This window comes from Cervus elaphus, chromosome 5, assembly GCF_910594005.1.
Source record: "Cervus elaphus chromosome 5, mCerEla1.1, whole genome shotgun sequence".
Classification (NCBI taxonomy): domain Eukaryota; kingdom Metazoa; phylum Chordata; class Mammalia; order Artiodactyla; family Cervidae; genus Cervus; species Cervus elaphus.
The window spans coordinates 113,523,485-113,546,963 of record NC_057819.1 but is presented as its reverse complement, the minus strand read 5'-3'; the positions used below and the strand labels follow the sequence as shown (position 1 = coordinate 113,546,963).

General features: G+C 39.4%; 2 protein-coding genes across 2 annotated transcripts in view; one reads left to right on the top strand and one right to left on the bottom strand.

Annotated features, from left to right (window-relative positions):
• The window catches only part of LOC122695067 (keratin-associated protein 9-9-like), a 31,052-nt gene extending 10,663 nt beyond the window's left edge, over positions 1-20,389 (bottom strand). Inside the window, exons 1-2 of the mRNA XM_043904548.1 lie at positions 19,921-20,389; positions 3,151-3,155 (exon numbers count right to left, since the gene is read on the bottom strand). Of these exons, the coding sequence (XP_043760483.1) occupies positions 3,151-3,155; positions 19,921-20,323 (408 nt within the window). The 5' untranslated portion in view covers positions 20,324-20,389. The remainder of the gene's footprint in view (positions 1-3,150; positions 3,156-19,920) is intronic.
• On the top strand, positions 9,159-10,210 carry LOC122695063 (keratin-associated protein 9-2-like). The gene has a single exon (XM_043904540.1). The coding sequence runs from the start codon at positions 9,198-9,200 to the stop codon at positions 10,050-10,052; it is 855 nt and encodes a 284-aa protein (XP_043760475.1). The 5' UTR covers positions 9,159-9,197; the 3' UTR covers positions 10,053-10,210.
• Positions 20,390-23,479: the final 3,090 nt, after the last annotated feature.

Below are 23,479 nucleotides of genomic sequence, written 5' to 3'. Positions count from 1 at the left end.
GTTCTGTTGAATTATCAAATATTGAGAATTGTCCCTCCTAGAGAGAATACACAAAGATATCTTCTTCACCATTCTGCTCAACTGTACCAGTGAACTAGGATAAGAAAAAATTTTACAAGATAAAAAGGCTGCTGACTTCAGACTATACTACAAAGCTACAGTCATCAAGACAGTACAATACTGACACAAAAACAAATAAAGATCAATGGAACAAAATAGAAAGCCTGGAGATAAATCCATGTACCTACAGACACCATATTTTTGATAAAGGAGGCAAGAATATTATGGAGAAAAGAGCATCTAACAAGTGGTGCTGGGAATAGTGGTCAACCACCTGTAAAAGAATGAAACTAGAATACTTTCTAGCACCATACACAAAAATAAACTCAAAATGGATTAAAGATATAAATGTAAGACCAGAAACTATAGAACTTCTAGAGGAAAACAAAGGCAAACACTCTCTGACATAAATCACAGCAGAATCCTCTACGGCCCACCTCCCAGAGTAATGGAAATAAAAGCAAAAATAAACAAATGGGACCTAATTAAACTTAAAAGCGTTTTCACAACAGAGGAAACTATAAGCAAGATGTAAAGACAACTTTCAGAATGGGAGAAAATAATAGCAAATGAAGCAACTGACAAAGACTAATCTCAAAAATATACAAGCAGTGCATGCAGTTCAATACCAGAAAAATATAAATAACTCAACCAAAAAATGGGCCAAAGAACTAAACAGACATTTCTCCAAAGAAGACATTGATGGCTAGCAAACACCTGGAAAAATGCTCAACATCACTCATTATCAGAGAAATGCAAATCAAAACCCCAATGAGGTACCATCTCACACCAGTCAGAATGGCTGCTATCCAAAAGTCTAGAAACAATAATACTGGAGAGGGTGTGGAGAAAAGGGAACCCTCTTACACTGTTGGTGGGAATGCAAACTAGGAAAACCACTATGGAGAACAGTGTGGAGATTCCTTAAAAAACTGGAAATAGAACTGCCATACAACCTAGCAATCCCACTGCTGGGCATACACACTGAGGAAACCAGAACTGAAAGATACACACGTACCCCAATGTTCACTGCAGCACTGTTTACAATAGCTAGGACATGGAAGCAAGCTAGATGTCCACTGGCAGATGAATGGATGAGAAAGTTGTGGTACATATCAACAGTGGAATATTACCCAGCTATTAAAAAGAATACATTGGAATCAGTTCTAATGAGGTGGATGAAAAAGTAAGTCAGAAAGAAAAACACCAATATAGTATATTAATGTATATATATGGAATTTAAAAAGATGGTAACAATGAACCTGTATGCAAGACAGCAAAGAGAAACATATAAAGAACAGACTTTTGGCCTCTGTGGGAGAAGGCAACGGTGGGATGATTTGAGAGAACGGCACTGAAACATGTATATTACCATATATGAAACAGATGACCAGTCAGAGTTTGAAGCATGAAAGAGGGCACTCAAAGCTGGCGCACTGGGACAACCCAGAGGGATGGGATGGGGAGGGAGGTGGAAAGGGGGTTCGGGATAGGGGATGCATGTACACCCATGGCTGATTCATGTCAATGTGTGGCAAAAACCACTACAATCTTGTAAAGTAATTAGCCTGCAATTAAAGTAAAGAAATTAATTTTTATAAAAGATAAAAAGGCTGCTAGCCTCATCATTCATCATTGTTCAGTAGCTCAGTCATGTCCGACTCTTTGTGATCCCATTAATGGCAGCACGCCAGGCTTCCCTGTCCTTCGATCTCCCAGAGCTTGCTCAAACTCATGTCTATTGAGTTGGTGATGCCATCCAATCATCTCATCCTCTGTTGTACACTTCTCCTCCTGCCTCCACTCTTTACCAGCATCAGAGTCTTTTCTAATGAGTTGGCTTATAACACTATTTAAATAGCTAACACATGGAAGCAACCTAGGTATACATCAATAAATGAATGGGTAAAGAAGATATGATGTGTGTGTGTGTGTGTGTGTGTGTGTGTGTGTGTGTACACACCAAAGGAATATTACTCAACCATAAAAATGAATTACATATTGCCATTTGAAGCAATGTGAATGAAATTAGGGCAGAAATAAATGCAAAAGAAACTAAAGAGACCATAGCAAAAATCAACAAAGCTAAAAGCTGGTTTTTTGAAAAAATAAACAAAATTGACAAACCATTAGCAAGACTCAATAAGAAACAAAGGGAGATGAACCAAATTAACAAAATTAGAAATGAAAATGGAGAGATCACAACAGACAACACTGAAATACAAAGGATCATAAGAGACTACTACCAGCAGCTCTATGTCAATAAAATGGACAACTTGGAAGAAACGGAGAAATTCTTAGAAAAGTATAACTTTCCAAAACTGAACCAGGAAGAAATAGAAGATCTTAACAAACCCATCACAAGCAAGGAAATCGAAACTGTAATCAGAAATCTTCCAGCAAACAAAAGCCCAGGACCAGACGGCTTCACAGCTGAATTCTACCAAAAATTTAGAGAAGAGCTAACACCAATCTTACTCAAACTCTTCCATAAAATTGCAGAAGAAGGTAAACTTCCAAACTCATTCTATGAGGCCACCATCACCCTAATATCAAAACCAGACAAAGATGCCACAAAAAAAGAAAACTGCAAGCCAATATCACTGATGAACATAGATGCAAAAATCCTTAATAAAATTCTAGCAAACAGAATCCAACAACATATTAAAAAAATCATACACCATGACCAAGTGGGCTTTATCCCAGGAATGCAAGGATTCTTTAATATCCACAAATCAATCAATGTAATACAGCACATTAAGAAATTGAGAGATAAAAACCATATGATTATCTCAATAGATGCAGAGAAAGCCTTTGACAAAATTCAACACCCATTTATGATTAAAACTCTCCAGAAAGCAGGAATAGAAGGAACATACCTCAACATAATAAAAGCTATATATGACAAAACCACAGCAAGCATTACCCTCAATGGTGAAAAATTGAAAACATTTCCCCTGAAATCAGGAACAAGACAAGAGTGCCCACTCTCACCACTACTATTCAACATAGTTTTGGAAGTTTTGGCCACAGCAATCAGAGCAGAAAAAGAACTAAAAGGAATCCAGATAGGAAAAGAAGAAGTGAAACTCTCGCTGTTTGCAGATGACATGATCCTCTACATAGAAAACCCTAAAGACTCTACCAGAAAATTACTAGAGCTAATCAATGAATATAGTAAAGTTGCAGGATATAATTAACACACAGAAATCCCTTGCATTCCTATACACTAACAATGAGAATGCAGAAAGAGAAATTAAGGACACAATACCATTCACCATTGTAACAAAAAGAATAAAATACTTAGGAGTATATCTACCTAAAGAAACAAAAGACCTATACATAGAAAACTATAAAACACTGATGAAAGAAATCAAAGAGGACAGAAACAGATGGAGAAACATACCATGTTCATGGATTGGAAGAATCAATATTGTCAAAATGGCTATTCTACCCAAAGCAATCTATAGATTCAATGCAATCCCTATTAAGCTACCAATGATATTTTTCACAGAACTAGAACAAATAATTTCTCAATTTGTATGGAAATACAAAAAACCACGAATAGCCAAAGTAATCTTGAGAAAGAAGAATGGAACTGGAGGAATCAACCTGCCTGACTTCAGGCTCTACTACAAAGCCACAGTCATCAAGACAGTATGGTACTGGCACAAAGACAGAAATATAGATCAATGGGACGGAATAGAAAGCCCAGAGATAAATCCACACACCTATGGACACCTTATCTTCGACAAAGGAGGCAAGGATATCCAATGGAAAAAAGACAACCTCTTTAACAAGTGGTGCTGGGAAAACTGGTCAACCACTTGGAAAAGACTGAAACTAGAACACTTTCTAACACCATACACAAAAATAAACTCAAAATGGATTAAAGATCTAAATGTAAGACCAGAAACTATAAAACTCCTAGAGGAGAACATAGGCAAAACACTCTCTGACATAACTCACAGCAGGATCCTCTATGACCCACCTCCCAGAATATTGGAAATAAAAGCAAAAATACACAAATGGGACCTAATGAAACTTAAAAGCTTTTGCACAACAAAGGAAACTATAAGCAAGGTGAAAAGACAGCCCTCAGATTGGGAGAAATTAATAGCAAATGAAGAAACAGACAAAGGACTAATCTCAAAAATATACAAGCAGCTCCTGCAGCTCAATTCCAGAAAAATAAATGACCCAATCAAAAAATGGGCCAAAGAACTAAACAGACATTTCTCCAAAGAAGACATACAGATGGCTAACAAACACATGAAAAGATGCTCCACATCACTCATTATCAGAGAAATGCAAATCAAAACCACAATGAGGTACCATTACACGCCAGTCAGGATGGCTGCTATCCAAAAGTCTACAAGCAATAAATGCTGGAGAGGGTGTGGAGAAAAGGGAACCCTCTTACACTGTTGGTGGGAATGCAAACTAGTACAGCCGCTATGGAAAACAGTGTGGAGATTTCTTAAAAAACTGGAAATAGAACTGCCATATGACCCAGCAATCCCACTCCTGGGCATACACACCGAGGAAACCAGATCTGAAAGAGACACGTGCACCCCAATGTTCGTCGCAGCACTGTTTAAGCAACCTAGATGCCCATCAGCAGACGAATGGATAAGGAAGCTGTGGTACATGTACACCATGGAATATTACTCAGCCGTTAAAAAGAATTCATTTGAATCAGTTCTAATGAGATGGATGAAACTGGAGCCTATTATACAGAGTGAAGTCAGCCAGAAAGATAAAGAACATTACAGCATACTAACACATATATATGGAATTTAGAAAGATGGTAATGATAACCCTATGTGCAAAACAGAAAAAGAGACACAGATGTACAGAACAGACTTTTGGACTCTGTGGGAGAAGGCGAGGGTGGGATGTTTTGAGAGAACAGCATCGAAACTTGTATATTATCTATAGTGAAACAGATCACCAGCCCAGGTTGGAAGCATGGGACAAGTGCTCGGGCCTGGTGCACTGGGAAGACTCAGAGGGATTGGGTAGAGAGGGAGGTGGGAGGGGGGATCGGGATGGGGAATACATGTAAATCCATGGCTGATTCATGTCAATGTATGACAAAACCCACTACAATATTGTAAAGTAATTAACCTCCAACTAATAAAAATAAAGGATAAAAAATAAATAAACACAATATAAGTAAATAAAATTCAGTGCCATATACATATGATCATAACCATGTTAAATTATGTTTATAATTACAAGGTTGGTTTAACATTTGAATGTTAATCAATGTTTTAAAATCATATTCATTGAAACAAACAGAGAATAACTGTAAGAGAATCTCAACAGGTAAAGAAAAAGCATTTTAGAAATTTCAGCACATTTCCAGTATAGAATACCTTAGTTTAAGGAATAGAAAAATTCTAGTTATTCTGTTTGAGACAATCTACAAAGAAAGAGAAAGCTTCCTGTTGAGTTGTGAAATACTGAGAGCTATCCCTCCTACACAGAGTATACAGAGATATCCTTCTGACCATTCTGTTCAACATTGTACTGCAAAGCCTACCTAGGCCTAGTGGTCTAGGGAAGGAAAAAAATTTAACAAGATAAAAAAAATTTACAAGATAAGTGTTATGACACTATTTACAATAGCCAAGACATGGAAGCAACCTAGGTGTCCATCAGCAGATGAATGGGTAAAGATGATGCAGTATACTCAACCATTAAAAAGAATTAAGTATTGCCACTTGCAGCAATGTGAATGGACCCATAGAATATCATACTAAGTGAAGTCAAAGCCAAACATCATATGATATCACTTACTGTGGAATCTAAAACATAATATTAATACAAATGAATCTATATACAAAACAGAGACAGACATAGAAAACAAAGCTTTGGTTGCTGAAGAGGAAAGAGAGCAGAGGAGGGATAAATTAGAAATATGGAATTAACAAGAGACACACTTCTGTATATCAAATAGATAAGCAACAAAGATTTACTGCATAATACAGGAAATAGTAGTTAGTAACTTGCAATAACCCTAGTGTGAAATAATCTTAAAAAGCCTATAAACATATAAATATAACTGAATCACTTTGCTGTAGTCCTGAAAGCAACACAATATTGTAAATCAATTATTTCAATTAAAAATGCTGCTAGGAAATAAATAAAGCTGCAGTTACCTGTAGATGATGTGATTGTGCTTGTAAAATTTCAAAAAACCTATTGCTAAGCTTTAAAAATAATAAAGGAGTTTGATTACAAGGTCAACATACATAAGTCCATTTTTATACTTCAAAGCAGTTGAAAAATTTCAATTATACTGTAGAAAATGGCATAGAAATGAGCATATCTAGGAATAAGTCAAGTGAAAGATAGGCAAGACCTCTACAGAGAATAGAATAGACGTTTGACCAAGCAATTCTATGAGAAATCTACTCCTAGGTTTATATCCAAACAAATGTTTATATGTGTTTACCCAAAAAATCTGTACAAAAAATTTAAACAAGCATTCTTTTTTAATAGTCCTAAAATTATAGAAAGCCTACTTGTTTATCAGGACAGTCAACAAATCGTGTCATATTAACACAATGGAAGATTATACAACAATGACAATGGATAAATTACAAATAATTTCATTGTTCAATCTCACAATCATAATGTGAAAGGAGGTCAATTCTATATTCTTTCAATTATATAAAGATTAAAAAAAGTCAGAGCTGACTTACAGGGTTGTAAGTCAACAGAGCATTTAGCAACCTTTCGGGATGACTGAGGGGGTATAATTTTGAGGGAACAGGGTTAACTTCTATTGCTTAACCTGCTGGTATTGACAAGGGTTTGTTCATTCTTGTAAGAATCTATGAGCTTGAAAATTAATAATTTTCATTTTATCATTTGCTTTTCAAATAAATGGTATAACTAAAACATGTTTAAGCATGTTAGAGCTCTAAACAATAGATTAGGTATTAACTAATTCAATTCTATCATTAAAAGAAAGAAAGGGAAAGAGCGAGAGAAGGAAAGAAAGAAGGAGAGGAAAGACGGAGGGAAGAAGGAAAGGAAGGATTGAAGGAAGAAGGAAGGAAAGACGGAAGAAAGAGGAAAGAGGACAATAAAAAGAAAGATTACAATGATGAAGATGCTATCATTAAGATGAGATCATCGACTCTGTTGATAAACAAGGGTGGGACTAGAGTCACCAGCTCTCCCGGGTTTGCTGAGAATTGCCCCAATTATTCAGCGGGTCACTGGATGAGCCTCATCCAGGGAAATTCCTCTGTCCTGGAAAAATCAGGACTATCGATCACCCGAGAAGTAAAGTACTGAAACTTTCTCAGTCCCAGTGTACAGTTTCTGCTTCTACTCACCTGTTTTGATTCTGCTTTGCCATGAGAAAGAGATTATGCCAGACACCATCTAACCAACTGTGATAGAACTGGGATACATGGCAGGGGGTGGGTGTAGGGGGTACATAGGGATGCCTGTAGTGGTCTAGAGTCAGGCTTTTGTAGGTAAACAGATTTGAACTCTGACATGGATTCAATTTGTCATTGTGAAGATGTCAGCCATTATGCCCCTCACCCCAGGGGAACTTCCCAGATTCCATATAGCAAAAGGACCAAAGCTGGAGAAGGACAATGCTATAACCCTTCCAGGCCAGCTAGAACTATATCACATGATCACATTATGACTGAGCAGGAACAATACGTATGATGGGATCACCTTCTTTTTTTTTTTTTTTTTCCTAGTTTTTGCAATGGATACTTAGTTTACTGATTTTTAGCTTTTCCATACATTTCCCTCTAAGTATGGATTTAGCTGCATTTCATGTTTTTTTTTTTTTTTTTTTTTTTTTTTTTTTTATTTTTTCCCATGGGTTTTGTCATACATTGATATGAATCAGCCATGGATTTACATGTATTCCCAATCCCGATCCCCCCTCCCACCTCCCTCTCCACCCGATTCCTCTGGGTCTTCCCAGTGCACCAGGCCCGAGCACTTGTCTCATGCATCCCACCTGGGCTGGTGATCTGTTTCACCATAGATAGTATACATGCTGTTCTTTTGAAATATCCCACCCTCACATTCTCCCACAAAGTTCAAAAGTCTGTTCTGTATTTCTGTGTCTCTTTTTCTGTTTTGCATATAGGGTTATCGTTATCACCTTTCTAAATTCCATATATATGTGTTAGTATGCTGTAATGTTCTTTATCTTTCTGGCTTATTTCACTCTGTATAATGGGCTCCAGCTTCATCCATCTCATTAGGACTGGTTCAAATGAATTCTTTTTAATGGCTGAGTAATATTCCATGGTGTATAAGTACCACAGCTTCCTTATCCATTCATCTGCTGATGGGCATCTAGGTTGCTTCCATGTCCTGGCTATTATAAACAGTGCTGCGATGAACATTGGGGTGCACGTGTCTCTTTCAGATCTGGTTTCCTCAGTGTGTATGCCCAGAAGTGGGATTGCTGGGTCATATGGCAGTTCTATTTCCAGTTTTTAAAGAAATCTCCACACTGTTTTCCATAGCGGCTGTACTAGTTTGCATTCCCACCAACAGTGTAAGAGGGTTCCCTTTTCTCCACACCCTCTCCAGCATTTATTGCTTGTAGACTTTTGGATAGCAGCCATCCTGACTGGCGTGTAATGGTACCTCATTGTGGTTTTGATTTGCATTTCTCTAATAATGAGTGATGTTGAGCATCTTTTCATGTGTTTGTTAGCCATCTGTATGTCTTCTTTGGAGAAATGTCTGTTTAGTTCTTTGGCCCATTTTTTGATTGGGTCATTTATTTTTCTGGAATTGAGCTTCAGGAGTTGCTTGTATATTTTTGAGATTAATCCTTTGTCTGTTTCTTCATTTGCTATTATTTTCTCCCAATCTGAGGGCTGTCTGAGAGGAAAAAATCTATGAATTATTATCAATTAGAAACACTTTTAAAAGATTCATAACATCTAGGAAACAACTTCCTCATATACAATCCCTTCAGTGACTATGGAAAACAAGGCAAACAATAATAAGGAAAAATCTGCTTATTGGTTCACACCCTGGGAGCCCAGTATATAAAAGTACAAGAATTGAAGAAGTGATCAGAATCTGAGACACTCACCTCTGAACAAGAACCCACACACCACCCTGAGACCATGACCCACTCCTGCTGCTCCCGTTGCTGCCAGCCTACCTGCTGCAGGACCACCTGCTGTAGGACCAAATGCTTCCAGCCCACCTGTAATGGATCCAGCTCTTGTGGGTCCAGCTGCTGCCAGTCCAGCTGCCCCGCAACTTGCTCTCAAACCACCTGCTGCCAACCTACTTGTGTGACCACCTGCTGCCAGCCCACCTGCTGTAGGACCACCTGCTGCAAACCCACCTGTGTGACCACCTGCTGCCAGCCCATCTGCGGTGGGTCCAGCTGCTGCCAGCCTTGCTGCCGCCCTGCCTGCTGTCAGACCACCTGCTGCAGGACCACCTGCCTCAAGCCTACTTGTGTGACCACCTGCTGCCAGCCCACCTGCTGTGAGTCCAGCTGCTGCCAGCCCTCCTGCCCCCAAACTTGCTGTCAAACCACTGAAACCACCTGCTGCAAACCTACTTGTGTGACCACCTGCTGCCAGCCCACCTGCTGTGAGTCCAGCTGCTGCCAGCCCTCCTGCCCCCAAACTTGCTGTCAAACCACTGAAACCACCTGCTGCAAACCTACTTGTGTGACCACCTGCTGCCAGCCCACCTGCTGTGGATCCAGCAGCTGTGGACAAACCTGCGGTGGTTCTAACTGCTGTCAGTCTTGCTGCCAGCCAGCTTCCTGTGCACCCGTGTACTGCCACAGAACCTGCTACCACCCCACATGCTGCTGCCTGCCTGGGTGCCAAGACCAGAGCTGTGGATCCAGCTGCTGCCAGCCTTGCAGCCGCCCTGTCTGCTGTCAGACCACCTGCTGCAGGACCACCTGCTGCCACCCCAGCTGTGTGTCCAGCTGCTGCCAGCCTTCCTGCTGCTGATCACTTTGCTAAAGAATCACTGTCTCACAAATCAATAATCTTACCACCTGATTTGGCATTTCAGAACAAATTTTACTTCCAAATGTTGCTGAAAGCAACATTCTGTCACCAAATTTATGTTATTCATTTCCCTGTTTAAAAGTCTGAGGATCAACTTGATGGAGCGTGAAGGAATTTACCTTAATTCTCTTCTTCTTATGTGTGGGTCATGTTCCTGCTTCCTGCATCCTAGATAGTGTTGGTCTCTGATTTGACTCAGAAACCAGAATCTTCACCTTCTCTCTACATGCAACTTAGGAAGATACATGCTTATGACTTTCTGCAGTTTCTGCTACTTATCTTTATAATAACCTTCATAATCATGTTTCTTTTCAATGTACCCATGATTCTTGTATCCTGCTTTCTTCTTTTCCTAATCACTTTGAGTGCCTCCCTAGAAGCAGGGAATCTTGCTTAAATTTCCAAATAAATCTTGTGCCACTATTAATTCCATATTGTGTTTGGTGTTATTATATAGCATTCATGATGTGAGGATTTACACACATGTGCATATGATATGCACTATTCATTCTAAGATCATACAGTCCCCCACAATTATTATTTGCATTTTTCACATGAGAAAATGTCCAACTTGATAGAATATCTCAAAAGGAACATTTGCCACTTTTACCAGGTAAAGAAATAGAACTTGCTGCCATCACTTTCAAATTCTCTCTTTCACTCATTCCTAAATGTAGGCACGTTCACTTTATATAAAGTTTCTAATCTTTATATAAATGAGAATATAGAATTGACTAATTTCTCTTTATGTTATGACTGTGAGACTCCTTCATGTAATTATCTGTAGTCCATTCATTCTCCTTGCTGTCTAATCTTCCACTGAATGAATATGACATGTTTTATTTGTTTACTGTTGATATATATGTAGATCATTTTCAGTTTGGAGCTAATAAAAGTAGTGTTGCTATGAATGTTTTACAACAAGTCCTTTGGTACACACATATAAACATTTTTGTTGGAAAAACTCTGCAAGAATTGCTTGGACAGAATGTTTATACACTCTCTGTAGAGGTCCTTCCCATTTTATTCAATTTCCTTCTAGGTATTTTAAAGGCTAAGTTATAAGACGTAACTAGGACTAGAATCAGCTTATGCAAAGGCACTTTACAGAAAAATTGTGATATCAAGACGAGCAGAAATTCCTCTAGCCTGATGAGGATTTGAATAATGAATATGTGTTTCTTAAATATAGTTGGGATTGTCAGTCGTGGAGGTTCAAAGTCAAGAGAGGCACACGTGCAAAGGTTAGCAGCACAGCCAAGCACTGCAGGGGAAAGAGACTGCACCTGAGTCTTCCAGTCCCTTAGGAAAGACCACATGTTTGACATGATTGCATGAGATGCCACTCAGCATTCCGTCTTACCAAACACTTCTTCTGATTGCTTACAGAATAACCTTCTGATTGTTATTTGACTTTCCTCTTAGTTCTTCATGCAGATAGAAATGACTGATCAAGTAGATTATGAAAATTATACCACAATTATAATTGTGATCCAGAAACTGGAATATTAATTTATGGCATGGATAAATTGTTATCATTCAATAGAGGATTCAATTGTAATATAATACAGTAATGTAATATAATACAGTAATGTAATACTAGAACATAACACAGTTTTCTGTATGTAAATAAAAGCAGATTTCTGTGTCTGCAAGAATCATTTCAGTTGCTTGCACATTGGTCAAAATAATAAAGATCAACTTGAATGGGAATACCAGACCACCTGACCTGCCTCCTGAGAAATCTGTATGTAGGTCAAGCAGCAACAGTTAGACCTGGACATGGAACAACAGATTGATTCCAAATTGGGAAAGGAGTACATCAAGGCTGTATGTTGTCACTCTGGTTATTTAATTTACATGCAGAGTACATCATGAGAAATACTTGGCTGGATGAAGCACAAGCTGGAATCAAGATTGCCGGGAGAAACATCGATAACCTCAGATATGCAGATGACACCACCCTTATGGCAGACAGAGAGGAAGGAACTAAAGAACCTCTTGATGAAAGTGAGAGAGGAGAGTGAAAAAGCTGGCTTAAAACTCAACATTCAGAAAACTAAGATCATGGGATCTGATTGCATCACTTAATGGCAAATAGATGGAGAAACAATGGAAACAGTGAGAGAATTTATTTCTGAGGCTCCAAAAATCACTGAAGACGGTGACTGCAGCCATGAAATTAAAAGACGCTTACTCCTTGGGAGGAAAGTTATGACCAACCTCGACAGTATGTTAAAAAGCAGAGATATTACCTTGCCAACCAATGTCCATGTAGTCAAAGCTATGGTTTTTCCAGTAGTCATGGATGGATGTGAGAGTTGGACTATAAAGAAAGCTGAGTGCCAAAGAATTGATGCTTTTGAACTGTGGTGTTGGAAAAGACTCTTGAGAGTCCCTTGGACAGCTAGGAGCTACAACCAGTTCATCCTAAAGGAAATCAGTCCTGACTCTTCATGGAAAGGACTGATGCTGAAGCTGAAACTCCAATACTTTGGTCACCTGATGCAGAGAACTGACTCACTAGAAAGGACCCTGAAGCTGGGAAAGATTGAAGGAGGAGAAGGGGATGACAAAGGATGAAATGGTTGGATTGCCTCACTGACTCTATGGACATGAGTTTGGGTAAGCTGCGGGAGTTGGTGATGGACAGGGAAGCCTGGCATGCTGCAGTCCATGGGATCGCAATGAGTTGGACATGACTGAGTGACTGAACTGTACTGAAGTGAAAGCATCTGGGGAGAGAGCATCTTTTTGCCTAGGTGAATGGATGTCATAATTTCATGGTGCAATGTCTTATTATTTTAATGCTATGCCTTTGAGTGCTTGTGGACCTAGAGCAAAACAGCAATGTCAACAACCAATCAATCAGTTATAGTGCTTGAACAAGACAGAGAATTTAGAGACTTCACAGAGACTCATTAATAGAAGAGACCCTTACAGTCCCCTGATAGAATTCACTCACAGAGGCTACAAATCAAAGATACAATATTCCAACTGTTTGATTGTTTAGTTGATGCTTCCATACCTCCAGTGCTGTGACTTCCTACTGCTGTGGTAACCCATTCCATTTTCAAGCATCTCTCATAAATAGGAATTGATTATTTTAGCATTTCTCCTTCCCTCAATCCAGTCTCCTGAATCTTTTGCTCACTGGGATCACTTGTTGACACTCAGAATGGCATTGCTGAGCTGTTACTCTTCCCAGGAGAAGACACCTGTACTGCAAAATCACATTGATTTCTCCTTTATCCTTGGCATGTGCTCTCCCACCTCTTGGGATGCACTTTTCATTATGCCCAGTATTTGCCTACTGACTACAGAACCTTAAGATTCTCATTTTTCCCCAAGACCTCTATCACTGACCTTTTCAATCAGATATGTAGTGTTAAGGTTAAGTCAGAGTAGTTTCCCTAAATATTCTAGATGTTACCAGATTATAGTTTAGTAGAATGAAATACCATTGAAACAATTAGGTGTATGTGATCATTCTTTTGACTTTTTTTTTGTTCCTTTGTAAGATGCTTCTAGTGTACACTATCCACTTTCTGTACTAAGTTCCCTCATAGATTTGTGCTTCTATTTATCTTATCTTCAACCATAAGTTCTCCATGGTGGAAAAAGACAAAAGCTCTCAGTTACGGGAATTAATATCATATGGAAGAGAGTTCAAATTTCTGTTCTGCTACTCATCAACACTTGATTAGGGGAATATATACATAAGTCACCTCAAGAAGTGTTTCACATATATTATGTTATGACCTTTAAACATCTATTTTCCCACTACTTTCTTTCTATATATTAGGTCCACCCATGGATTAGAAGTATTTTCTTTCTCTTTCTCTCTCTTTCACAGGGTCAGTCCGTCTGCAAGTAGACATGTTTTGAAAAGACCACAATTCTTATATTTTCAAGGATATCTCAGAACAAATTGATTCATCACCATTATTAGTAGAGAATCATTTTTTTTTCTTACTTGTTCCATGATAATGTAAGATTTTGTCCACTTTGTTTAAGTCTGTATGCCTTACTTAACATAAACCATTCTCAAATTTATAAATTATTTAACTTCCAAGTCATAGTATTAATGAGAACCTATAGCACATCCATAGAGAACAGCAGAGTTTAGTGCTGCCCTCAATGATTAAAGAATACATGAGTAATAATTGCCAGCCCATTTGTGGTGTGTAGACTTTTTGATGATGGCCAATCTTGTTGGTGTGAGATGATACCTCATTGTAGTTTTAATTTGCATTTCTCTAATAAAGAACGATGTTGAGCATCTTTTCATGTGTTTATTAGCCATTTTTATGTCTTCTTTGGAGAAATGCTTGTGAGAAGGTAACAGGCAGGAAGGCCAGGGGTCTCCAAATGGAGGAAGTAGGCTGCAAATGTCAGACATTTTTTATCTCTCTCTTAAGTGGCAGGAGGAAACAAACCACAAGTGTTAAGATTTTTTTCCCCTTCTCTATACAAATTTAAAAAGAGGTTTCTCTTAAAATTCTGTATTGCCATGACGACACCTGATTCCATCTGAACTTAACTTTTCTCAAACCTTGAGCTAACCAATGCATTTTTCTTATGGAGATGTTTGTCTTAAGCTATGTTAATGTACTATGTATTTACCCTAGACACTGTCTTCAAGTTGGTTGCACCTAAGACTCAGAACCAACTTGACAAACCAGTATGTTTTACTCATCCATTGTTCTCCTAATCAATGTTAATGAAATTATATATTTGCTTGGAAAACTGCCTTTCTTCAAGATTCATGTCAGTCATTTTATGGCCCAGGATGACTCAACTGGTGCCAATGTTATCTCAAAATGCATGTTGTGGGTGAGGGGCCTGGTGCCATTCTCTGAGTTTTGAGACATTTCCTTTCTCTGATTAGAGACTGCTAGTAGCTATATAACATCTGGCTAAAGACTAGGAGGGGGGCATTCTTTCTGCACCTTTATGATGTCTAGGTCAGAAGCTTTCTCTGTCTCTTTTAGACTTTAGCAAAACTTAATTACACAAAAGCTCTGAGCGATCAAACCTCATCACTGGCCCCGGATTGAATGCTCCTCCTCCGGGGGCTAAGAATCCTGTTGTCTTTCATGGTTTAGCAACAACCTTTCACTTGTTTAGTTCTTCTGGCCACTTTTTGACTGGGTTGTTTGTTTTTCTGGTATTGAGCTGCTTGGGCATATGCCCTCAGGAAACCTTAATTGAAAAAACACATCTGCCCCAATGTTCATTGCAGCACTAATTTACAATTGCAAGGACATGGAAGCAACCTAGATGTCTATCCACAGATGAATGGGTAAAGAAACTGTGGTACATAGTTGTGTACATTCCATACACAACGGAATATTACTCAGCTGTAGAAAGGAACACATTTGAATCCATTCTAATGTAGTGGATGAACTTAGAGCCTATTATACGAATGAAATAAGTCAGAAAGAGAAAGACAAATATCACAAATTAATGCGGAAAGATGGTACTGATGATCCTATTTGCAGGGCAGCAAAGGAGACACAGACATAATGAACAGATGTGTGGTCACAGTACAGGAGGGAGAGGGTGGCATGACTCGAGAAAGTAGCATATACATTACCATATACAAAGTGAACGCATGTATATGTGTGTGTGTGTGTGTGTGTGTGTGTGTGTGTGAGTCACTCTGCCATGTCTGACTCTTTGAGACCCCATGAACTGTAGCCCGCCAGGCTCTTCTGTTCATGGAATTCTCCAGGCAAGAACACTGGAGTCATTCCCTTTTCAGAGGAATCTTCCTACCCAGGGTTTGAACCCAGGTCTCCCGCATTGCAGGCAGATTCTTTACCATCTGAGCCACTACGGAAGCCCATAAAGTGGATAGCCAGATGAGATTGGTAGTATGATGCAGAACCCAAAGCTGGTGCTCTGTGATGACTTAGAGGGGTGGAATGGAGAAGGAGGTGGGAAGGTGGCTTAGGAGGAAGGGATGTATGTGTTGTAGCCACGTGTTCCAGGAAACAAACTCACTCAGAAGGACAATGCAGATAGCGGAGTGCAGTTTATTATACCAGCGGGCCCAAGGTAGTGTCTCCTCTTAGCCAAGGACCCCGACCAGTTTTTGTGAAAACTGTACGTATCCTAACTGTACTTGCCCAAACCCACCTCCCCAGATTCCCTGAAACTAGTCTGAACAAAGGAAAAGAAAGACACAATCAAAGTTAACCTGTGATTCATATGCCTTAAGACTAGGTAGTTAGCAGTGGACAATTATCAGTAGGCCTGTGGTCATACCCCAATAAGCATAATAGAATTTATGATTCTATTTGGTTACACAGATAATTAGGGTATTCTTTTAAGTGACGGAGAGTCTAGGTACAAACCCTGGGGCTCTTCCATTCAGGGGGTCTGGTTTTCCAGTTGGTATGTCGTTTCTATAGATACTGGGCATATAGCTCAAAGTCCACAGTCCCGACCAAGATGGAGTCCTGCTTTCAAGATGGAGCCTGTTCTGTCTGTTTCCTCCTTCATATATATACTTATAGCTGATTCATGTTGATGTATGGTGGAAACCATTGCAATATTGTAATTATCCTCTAATTAAAAATAGTATTTAAAATAATTACATCCCAATTCCATTTGATTTCTACAAAATCAAATTGATCATAATATATGAGCATTCAATATCTTAAATTTCATCACCTGTTAACTTCAGTAGAAGTTTTTAAGCCAAATGGAGAATTTTGACTATGACAGATAACACTTCTGCTGTGCAAGGGTAGTGGAAAGAGAAAATACTCACAGTGAAGAGTGAGTCAGTACACATGCTCATTATATATATGTGTGTGTATATATATATATATATATATTTTTTTTTTTTTTTTTTTTGAAAAATGTGCCCTGAGGAAATGATGCTCTTTGCCTATTTACATGTGGTAAAAGGACTGACTGACTGGATTGAGCCAAGGGAGAAGCAAGAGTGGAAAGTAAAGGGATTTGAAGAATTGTTTAGATGGAGGTGTGAGGGCAGAAAGTGTTTCCCACGGTGTCCCACATCAATGACCTCCAGAGCATTTACCACAAAGAAAACACTGGACAGCAGCAAGTTTGGGATATCTTACCCCATCTCTTTCTTTAGGTGCATCGATGCTTATACATGAACGGAGTCCGTGGTGGCAGGGATGGAAGGTTTGTGTGAACCAACAGCACAAGCTCGCTCTGACCACGGCTGGCCCTGCTGAATATGCTGCTGGTCAGAAGCAGAGAATAATATCCCTCAGGAAACCCAGCCAGCTAACTTGAAGGCAGGTTAGTTTTCCTGTTAGACTACATGTGCATGGAAAAGACAGCAATTCCTCTTTACTAAGATTCCATATTATAAACATGGATTGTTATCCCTATCAGCAGTACTATCCACCAGCTTACAGTAATATTGTCATAGGATTCTGAATAGTAAAACTTAGGACCCACAGACCCACTTTTTGATGAACAAGATCAACAGGAAGCAAATGAACAAGGGATCTACTTGTTCTACCATACATCACATGACAGAGATGGCTGACCCATGGAAAATTAGAATCGTCTTGTTCAGTTCAGTTCAGTCACTCAGTCATGTCCGACTCTTTGTGAGTGCATGGACTGCAGCACACCAGGCTTCCCTGTCCATCACCAATTCCTGGAGCTTACTCAAACTCATGTCCATTGAGTCGGTGATGCCATCCAACCATCTCATCCTCTGTCATCCCCTTCTCCTGCCTTCAATCTTTCCCAGCTTCAGGGTCCATTCAAATGAGTCAGTTCTTCACATCAGGTGGCTGAAGTATTGGAGTTTCAGCTTCAGCATCATTCCTTTCAATGAATAGTCAAGACTGATTTCCTTTAGGATGAATTGGTTGGATCTCCTTGCAGTCCAAGGGACTCTAAAGAGTCTTCTCCAACACCACAGTTCAAAAGCATCAAGTTTTTGGCACTCAGCTTTCTTTATAGTCCAACTCTCACATCTATCCATGACTACTGGAAAAACCATAACTTTGACTAGATGGACCTTTGTTGGCAAAGTAACTCTCTCCTTTTTAATATACTGTCTAGGTTGGTCATAACTTTTCTTTCAAGGAGCAAGCATCTTTTAATTTCATGGCTGCAGTCACCATCTGCAGTGATTTTGGAGCCCCCTAAAAGAGTCTCTCAATGTGTCCATTGTTTCCCCATCTATTTGCCATGAAGTGATGAGACCAGGTGCCATGATCTTAGTTTCCTGAATGTTGAGTTTTAAGCCAAGAGTATTGAGCCTCTTTCAGTTTCATCAAGAGATGGCTGGCCCATGGAAAATTAGATGGTCTTGGAGATTGCAGTAAGAACCAACTTAGAGATGACAACACACGAGGTTGATCTGTTGTTTCTGAATACGGTACATACTTCGACCTAATGGCCACTATGTGGTTCCCAAATAGGTAGTACCATGTATAACCACAAAGGTAGTATACGTGGTTGCAGAAAGTGAAGTAGCAGTGAACCCTCTCACTTTAACTCAGGGTGACATATATGGGAATCTGTTCTTCCCCTCCCCATGGATCTACACTCTCCTGGATTGAAGGGTTTAATACTATAAAAGTCACATCTTTTAGGGAATATAGTCTATGTTTAAACTGTCACCTGGTCATTTTGGACTCCTCATCTAGATAGACCAGTGGGCAGAGAGAGGAGTTACTAATTGCTGAGGGATAATTATCGTGAAAAGATAGAGGGCAGGGAGAAATAGTGTGAGCATAATTTCCTTGGAGTATCTCGTGGTGTGTCCAGGCCCAGCTGTAGATAACCACATGAACAATGACAGCAACTATAGCTTGCCAAGCGCATAGTCACTGAGGTTCAGACATCTATTAATAGTTCCTTGGGATGTAAATGTAAGTGCCCTTGAGCAGGAACAGAAGACTTCATCCTGGATGAGTCTGTTTATTATTACGTAAATCACACTACACAATGAAATGGGTTTTTAATAATGAGATAATAATTAGGAAGGGGGCTAATATGATGCTCATAATGGATAAAGCATATGATATATAAATTTCTATGTCAGGAAGGTGGTGCAATAAATCAAACACATATAGAAGAATTGTGGTACACCATTTATTGAGAAACATATGTGTAAACGTCAAAGTGATCGTAAAAGGAGAAAGCATGATACAAGAACTATGAGGATAGCAAAAGAGAAAATATGATTATAAAGATTATGATAGGCTGCAGAAACCTATAGAAACATTCTGAGATCTCGTTTTCTTAAGTTACTCAGAAGAACTAGATGGTCAATCCTATTTTCAGAGTCAAAACCAAGACATGCTTCCTTATCACAGATGCAGGAAGTTGGCACATGGTCCTCCTACACCAGAGGAAGACAATTGGAGGAAGCTAATTCACAAGCTCTTAAGCAAGGAGATGAGTAACTGAAATTCTGGTAGAGCATGCCAGTTGTCAGCAAAGTCTAAGAAGTGATTTTGTTTGTGCCCAGGTAGCAAGTCAATTAATAGAAGGTGTTGTATAGGGACAGTGGCTCCTTGGCAAGGTGATCAGCAGCAGGAAGGCTGGCAGCAGCTGGACACACAGCTAGGGCGGCAGCAGGTGGTCCTGCAGCAGGTGGTCTGACAGCAGACAGGGCGGCTGCAAGGCTGGCAGCAGCTGGATCCACAGCTCTGGTCTTGGCACCCAGGCAGGCAGCAGCATGTGGGGTGGTAGCAGGTTCTGTGGCAGTACACGGGTGCACAGGAAGCTGGCTGGCAGCAAGACTGGCAGCACCTGGACCCACTGCAGGTTTGTCCACAGCTGCTGGATCCACAGCAGGTGGGCTGGCAGCAGGTGGTCACACAAGTAGGTTTGCAGCAGGTGGTCCTACAGCAGGTGTTTTCACTAGTCTGACAGCAAGTTGGTGGGCAGCAAGGACGACAGCAGGTGGACTCACAGCAGGTGGGCTGGCAGCAGGTGGTCACACAAACAGGCTTGAGGCAAGTGGTCCTGCAGCAGGTGGTCTGACAGCAGGCAGGGAGGCAGCAAGGCTGGCAGCAGCTGGACCCACCGCAGGTGGGCTGACAGCAGGTGGTCACACAGGTGGGTTTGCAGCAGGTGGTCCTACAGCAGGTGTTTTCACTAGTCTGATAGCAAGCTGGGGGGCAGCAAGGCCGACAGCAGCTGGGCTCACAGCAGGTGGGCTGACAGCACGGGGAGCAGCAGGAGTGAGTCATTTTGTCAGTGGTGGAGTGTGGACTTCTGTTTAGAAGTGAGTTTCTCAGATTCTGAGGACTGCTTCTGTTCTGGGGCTTTTTATACACTGGACCCCCAATGTTGGGACCAATAAGCAAGACTTTCCTTGTTGTGTATGTTGTTTTTGCAGTCAATGGGAAATTATCCAAGAGGAAATGATTTCTTTAGTGTTTTGAGGCCTCTGTAAATTAGTGTTTGATCTTCTTTTTAATTAGGACTAGTACTTAAGAACCTTTTCCAGAAGGGAAAAAGAATAAGGAATCATCCCAGCAGCATGTCTGGTCATGTGACATCATCAGGTCATGGGAAAGTTCTTCCTGCCTTGGCCAGGGCCGGAGCAGTCATCTTTTCTTTCTTCCTTTGACTACACTTAGGTTGAGACTTGCTGGATGTTGATGCATTCTGTGATGAATGAAGCCAGCTAAAGTCCAAGTGTGATGTCAGACGAAGTCTGAGATTCAAGACGATCACGTGTATCTATCTACATGTCTTTCAAATCAGTAGTGACTGACCTAAAATGTTTCCCAGCTTTATTAGGTACATTTAGGTAGGAGATGTTGGCACATTGTTCTTCACTAGCAAGTCGGCACCAAAGCTGGAATAGAGGCCAAAACTGTACCCTGTTTTCAGACATCAATTCATTAATGTCCCATAACTATTTTTAGCTGGATCAATCACCTCTGATGAGACATCACAACTTGCACATACTTTCTTTTATAATTTGTGACAAATAGGTAGATAGGATGATAACTTTATGGATTTATAGATTTCAATAAATGTCAAATGTGTCAGCCATAATTTCTTAGAGTTTTTTCTGCCCTGTTTTCTCTCTTTTAGGTACATATGTAAGAGTGTAATTGCCATGTCATAGGGAAAGCAGATAGTCAACAGTGGTAGAAACAATAAAAGTGTTTCACTATTTCACTACAGTGGTGTATGTACTCTCCTGATATGAGACCTCTGAATTCTACTGGTGTGTATCTCTCCTTGTTTGTTTGTTTTAAACTGTGCTTTAATTGACACGGCGTTATATTGTGTATAGGTGTTCCAACATAATAATTTGATATTCGTAGATGTTGCAAAGTTATCACTGCAGTAAGTCTAGTTAACGTTAACATCTGTCACAATTGATAACTACAAAGTCTTTTTTCTTGCATGAGAGCTTTTAAAATCTACTTTTCTAGCAACTTTCAAAGATTTCAGTATTATTCACTATGGTCACTATGCTGTACATCACATCCCCCATGTATTTGTTTTATAACTGGAAGCCTGTACCTTGTGATCCCATTTACCTGTTTCACCCACCCCACCCCCACCTCTGGCTACCATGGATCTGTTCTATCTATGAGCTCAGTTTTAGAAAAATTCTTTTAAGATTCCTTATATAAGTGAAATCACATGGTATTTGCTTCTCTCTAACTTATTTCATTTAGCTTAATGCCCTCAAAGTCCATTCATATTGTCATAAATGGGAAGATATCCTTCTATTCACCATTGAATAACATTCCATTATATAATATGTTCCATGTTTTCTTGATCCATGTATCCATTGACAGCCACTTTGGTTGTTTCCATGTCTTGGCTAGTGTAAACAGTGCTATAATGAACATGTGGCTGCATAAATCTTTTTGAGTCCGTGTTTTTGTTTTCTTCAGATAAATGCCAAGAAGTAGACTATTTAGATCATATTCTATTCTCCCCATGTCCTATTTTTAATTTTGAGGAAACTGCATAATGTTTTCCATAGTGGCTGCACCAATTCCCATTTCAACTAGCAGGGAAAGGGGTTCCCTTTTTTCATATTCTCATTAAAACTTTGTATGTCTTGACACTTTTATGATAGCCATGCTAAATCCGGTATGAACTGATATCTCATTGTGGTTTTCATTTGCATTCCTGTTGATTAGTGATATTAAACACCTTTTCATGTACCTGATGGCCATTTGCATGTCTTCTGTGGAAAAGTATGTCTCTAGAACCTCTGCCCATTTTAAATGAGATTGTTTCATTTTTGCTATTGAGTCCTGTGAGTTGTGAGTCGTGTGAGTTATTGAGTTATGCATTTTGAATATCAACCCTTTATGAAATATGATTTGAAAATATTTTCTCTGAATTCAATAGGTTTCCTTTTCATTTTGTTGATAGTTTCCTTTTCTAGGCATAAACTATTTAATTATTCCCACTTTTAGATCTGTTGCCTTTACTTTTGGTGTCAAATCCAAAAAGTCAACACTCAGACCAATGTCAAGGAGCTTCCTATCTTTTTTCTCTCCCAGGAGTTTTATAATCTCAGGTCTTAAGTTCAGGTCTTTAATCGATTTAGAGTTAATTTTTGTGGATGGTGTAAGAGAGGAGTCCAGTTTCATTCTTTGGCACATGGCTGCCCAGTTTTCCCACCACTATTTGTTTAAAAGATTGCAATTTCCTTATTGCATTAATATATTCTTGGCTCCTTTGTAATAAATTAGTAGGTCATATAATGTGTGGACTTATTTCTGGCCTCGTTTTTCTATTTCGTTGGACTAAGTGCCGGTTTATTCCAATCCATCCTGTTTTGTTTAATAGAGCTTTGTAATACTGTTTGGAATCAAGGAAGATGATGCTTCCAGCTTTGTTCTTCTTTTTCAATATTGCATTGGATATTTTGTGGTTCCACACAAATTTTAAATTTTTCCTTTTTTCTGCCATTGGAATTACATTATCATTTTATCCTTTCTACTGCTGTTGACTATATGTTTCCCCATTATATGGAAATTATACGCAAACATATACATCTAAAAGAGAGAAAATGGGGCCTAAAAGCTTTAAGAAATTGCGGCTGAGATTCAACATTTGTCGGAATATATAAATTTACAGATTCAAACATACCTTAGTTATTCTACTATCTAACCTGCTTGTCACAAGTTGTAGAAGAAAGTGTATGCAAGTTGGGATGTCTCACCACAGGTCATTAGCCGAACTAGAAAATAGCACTGAAACAGTAAGGAAGGGATGCTGTTTGAAAATAGGATTCAGCTTTCGCCTCTATTCCAGTTTTGATGCTGATTTTCATTTGAAAAATAATATGCTAACCATCCTCTAATCAGATGACCCTGATAAAATTGGGAAACACTTCAAACTAGTTTCCAAATACAGAT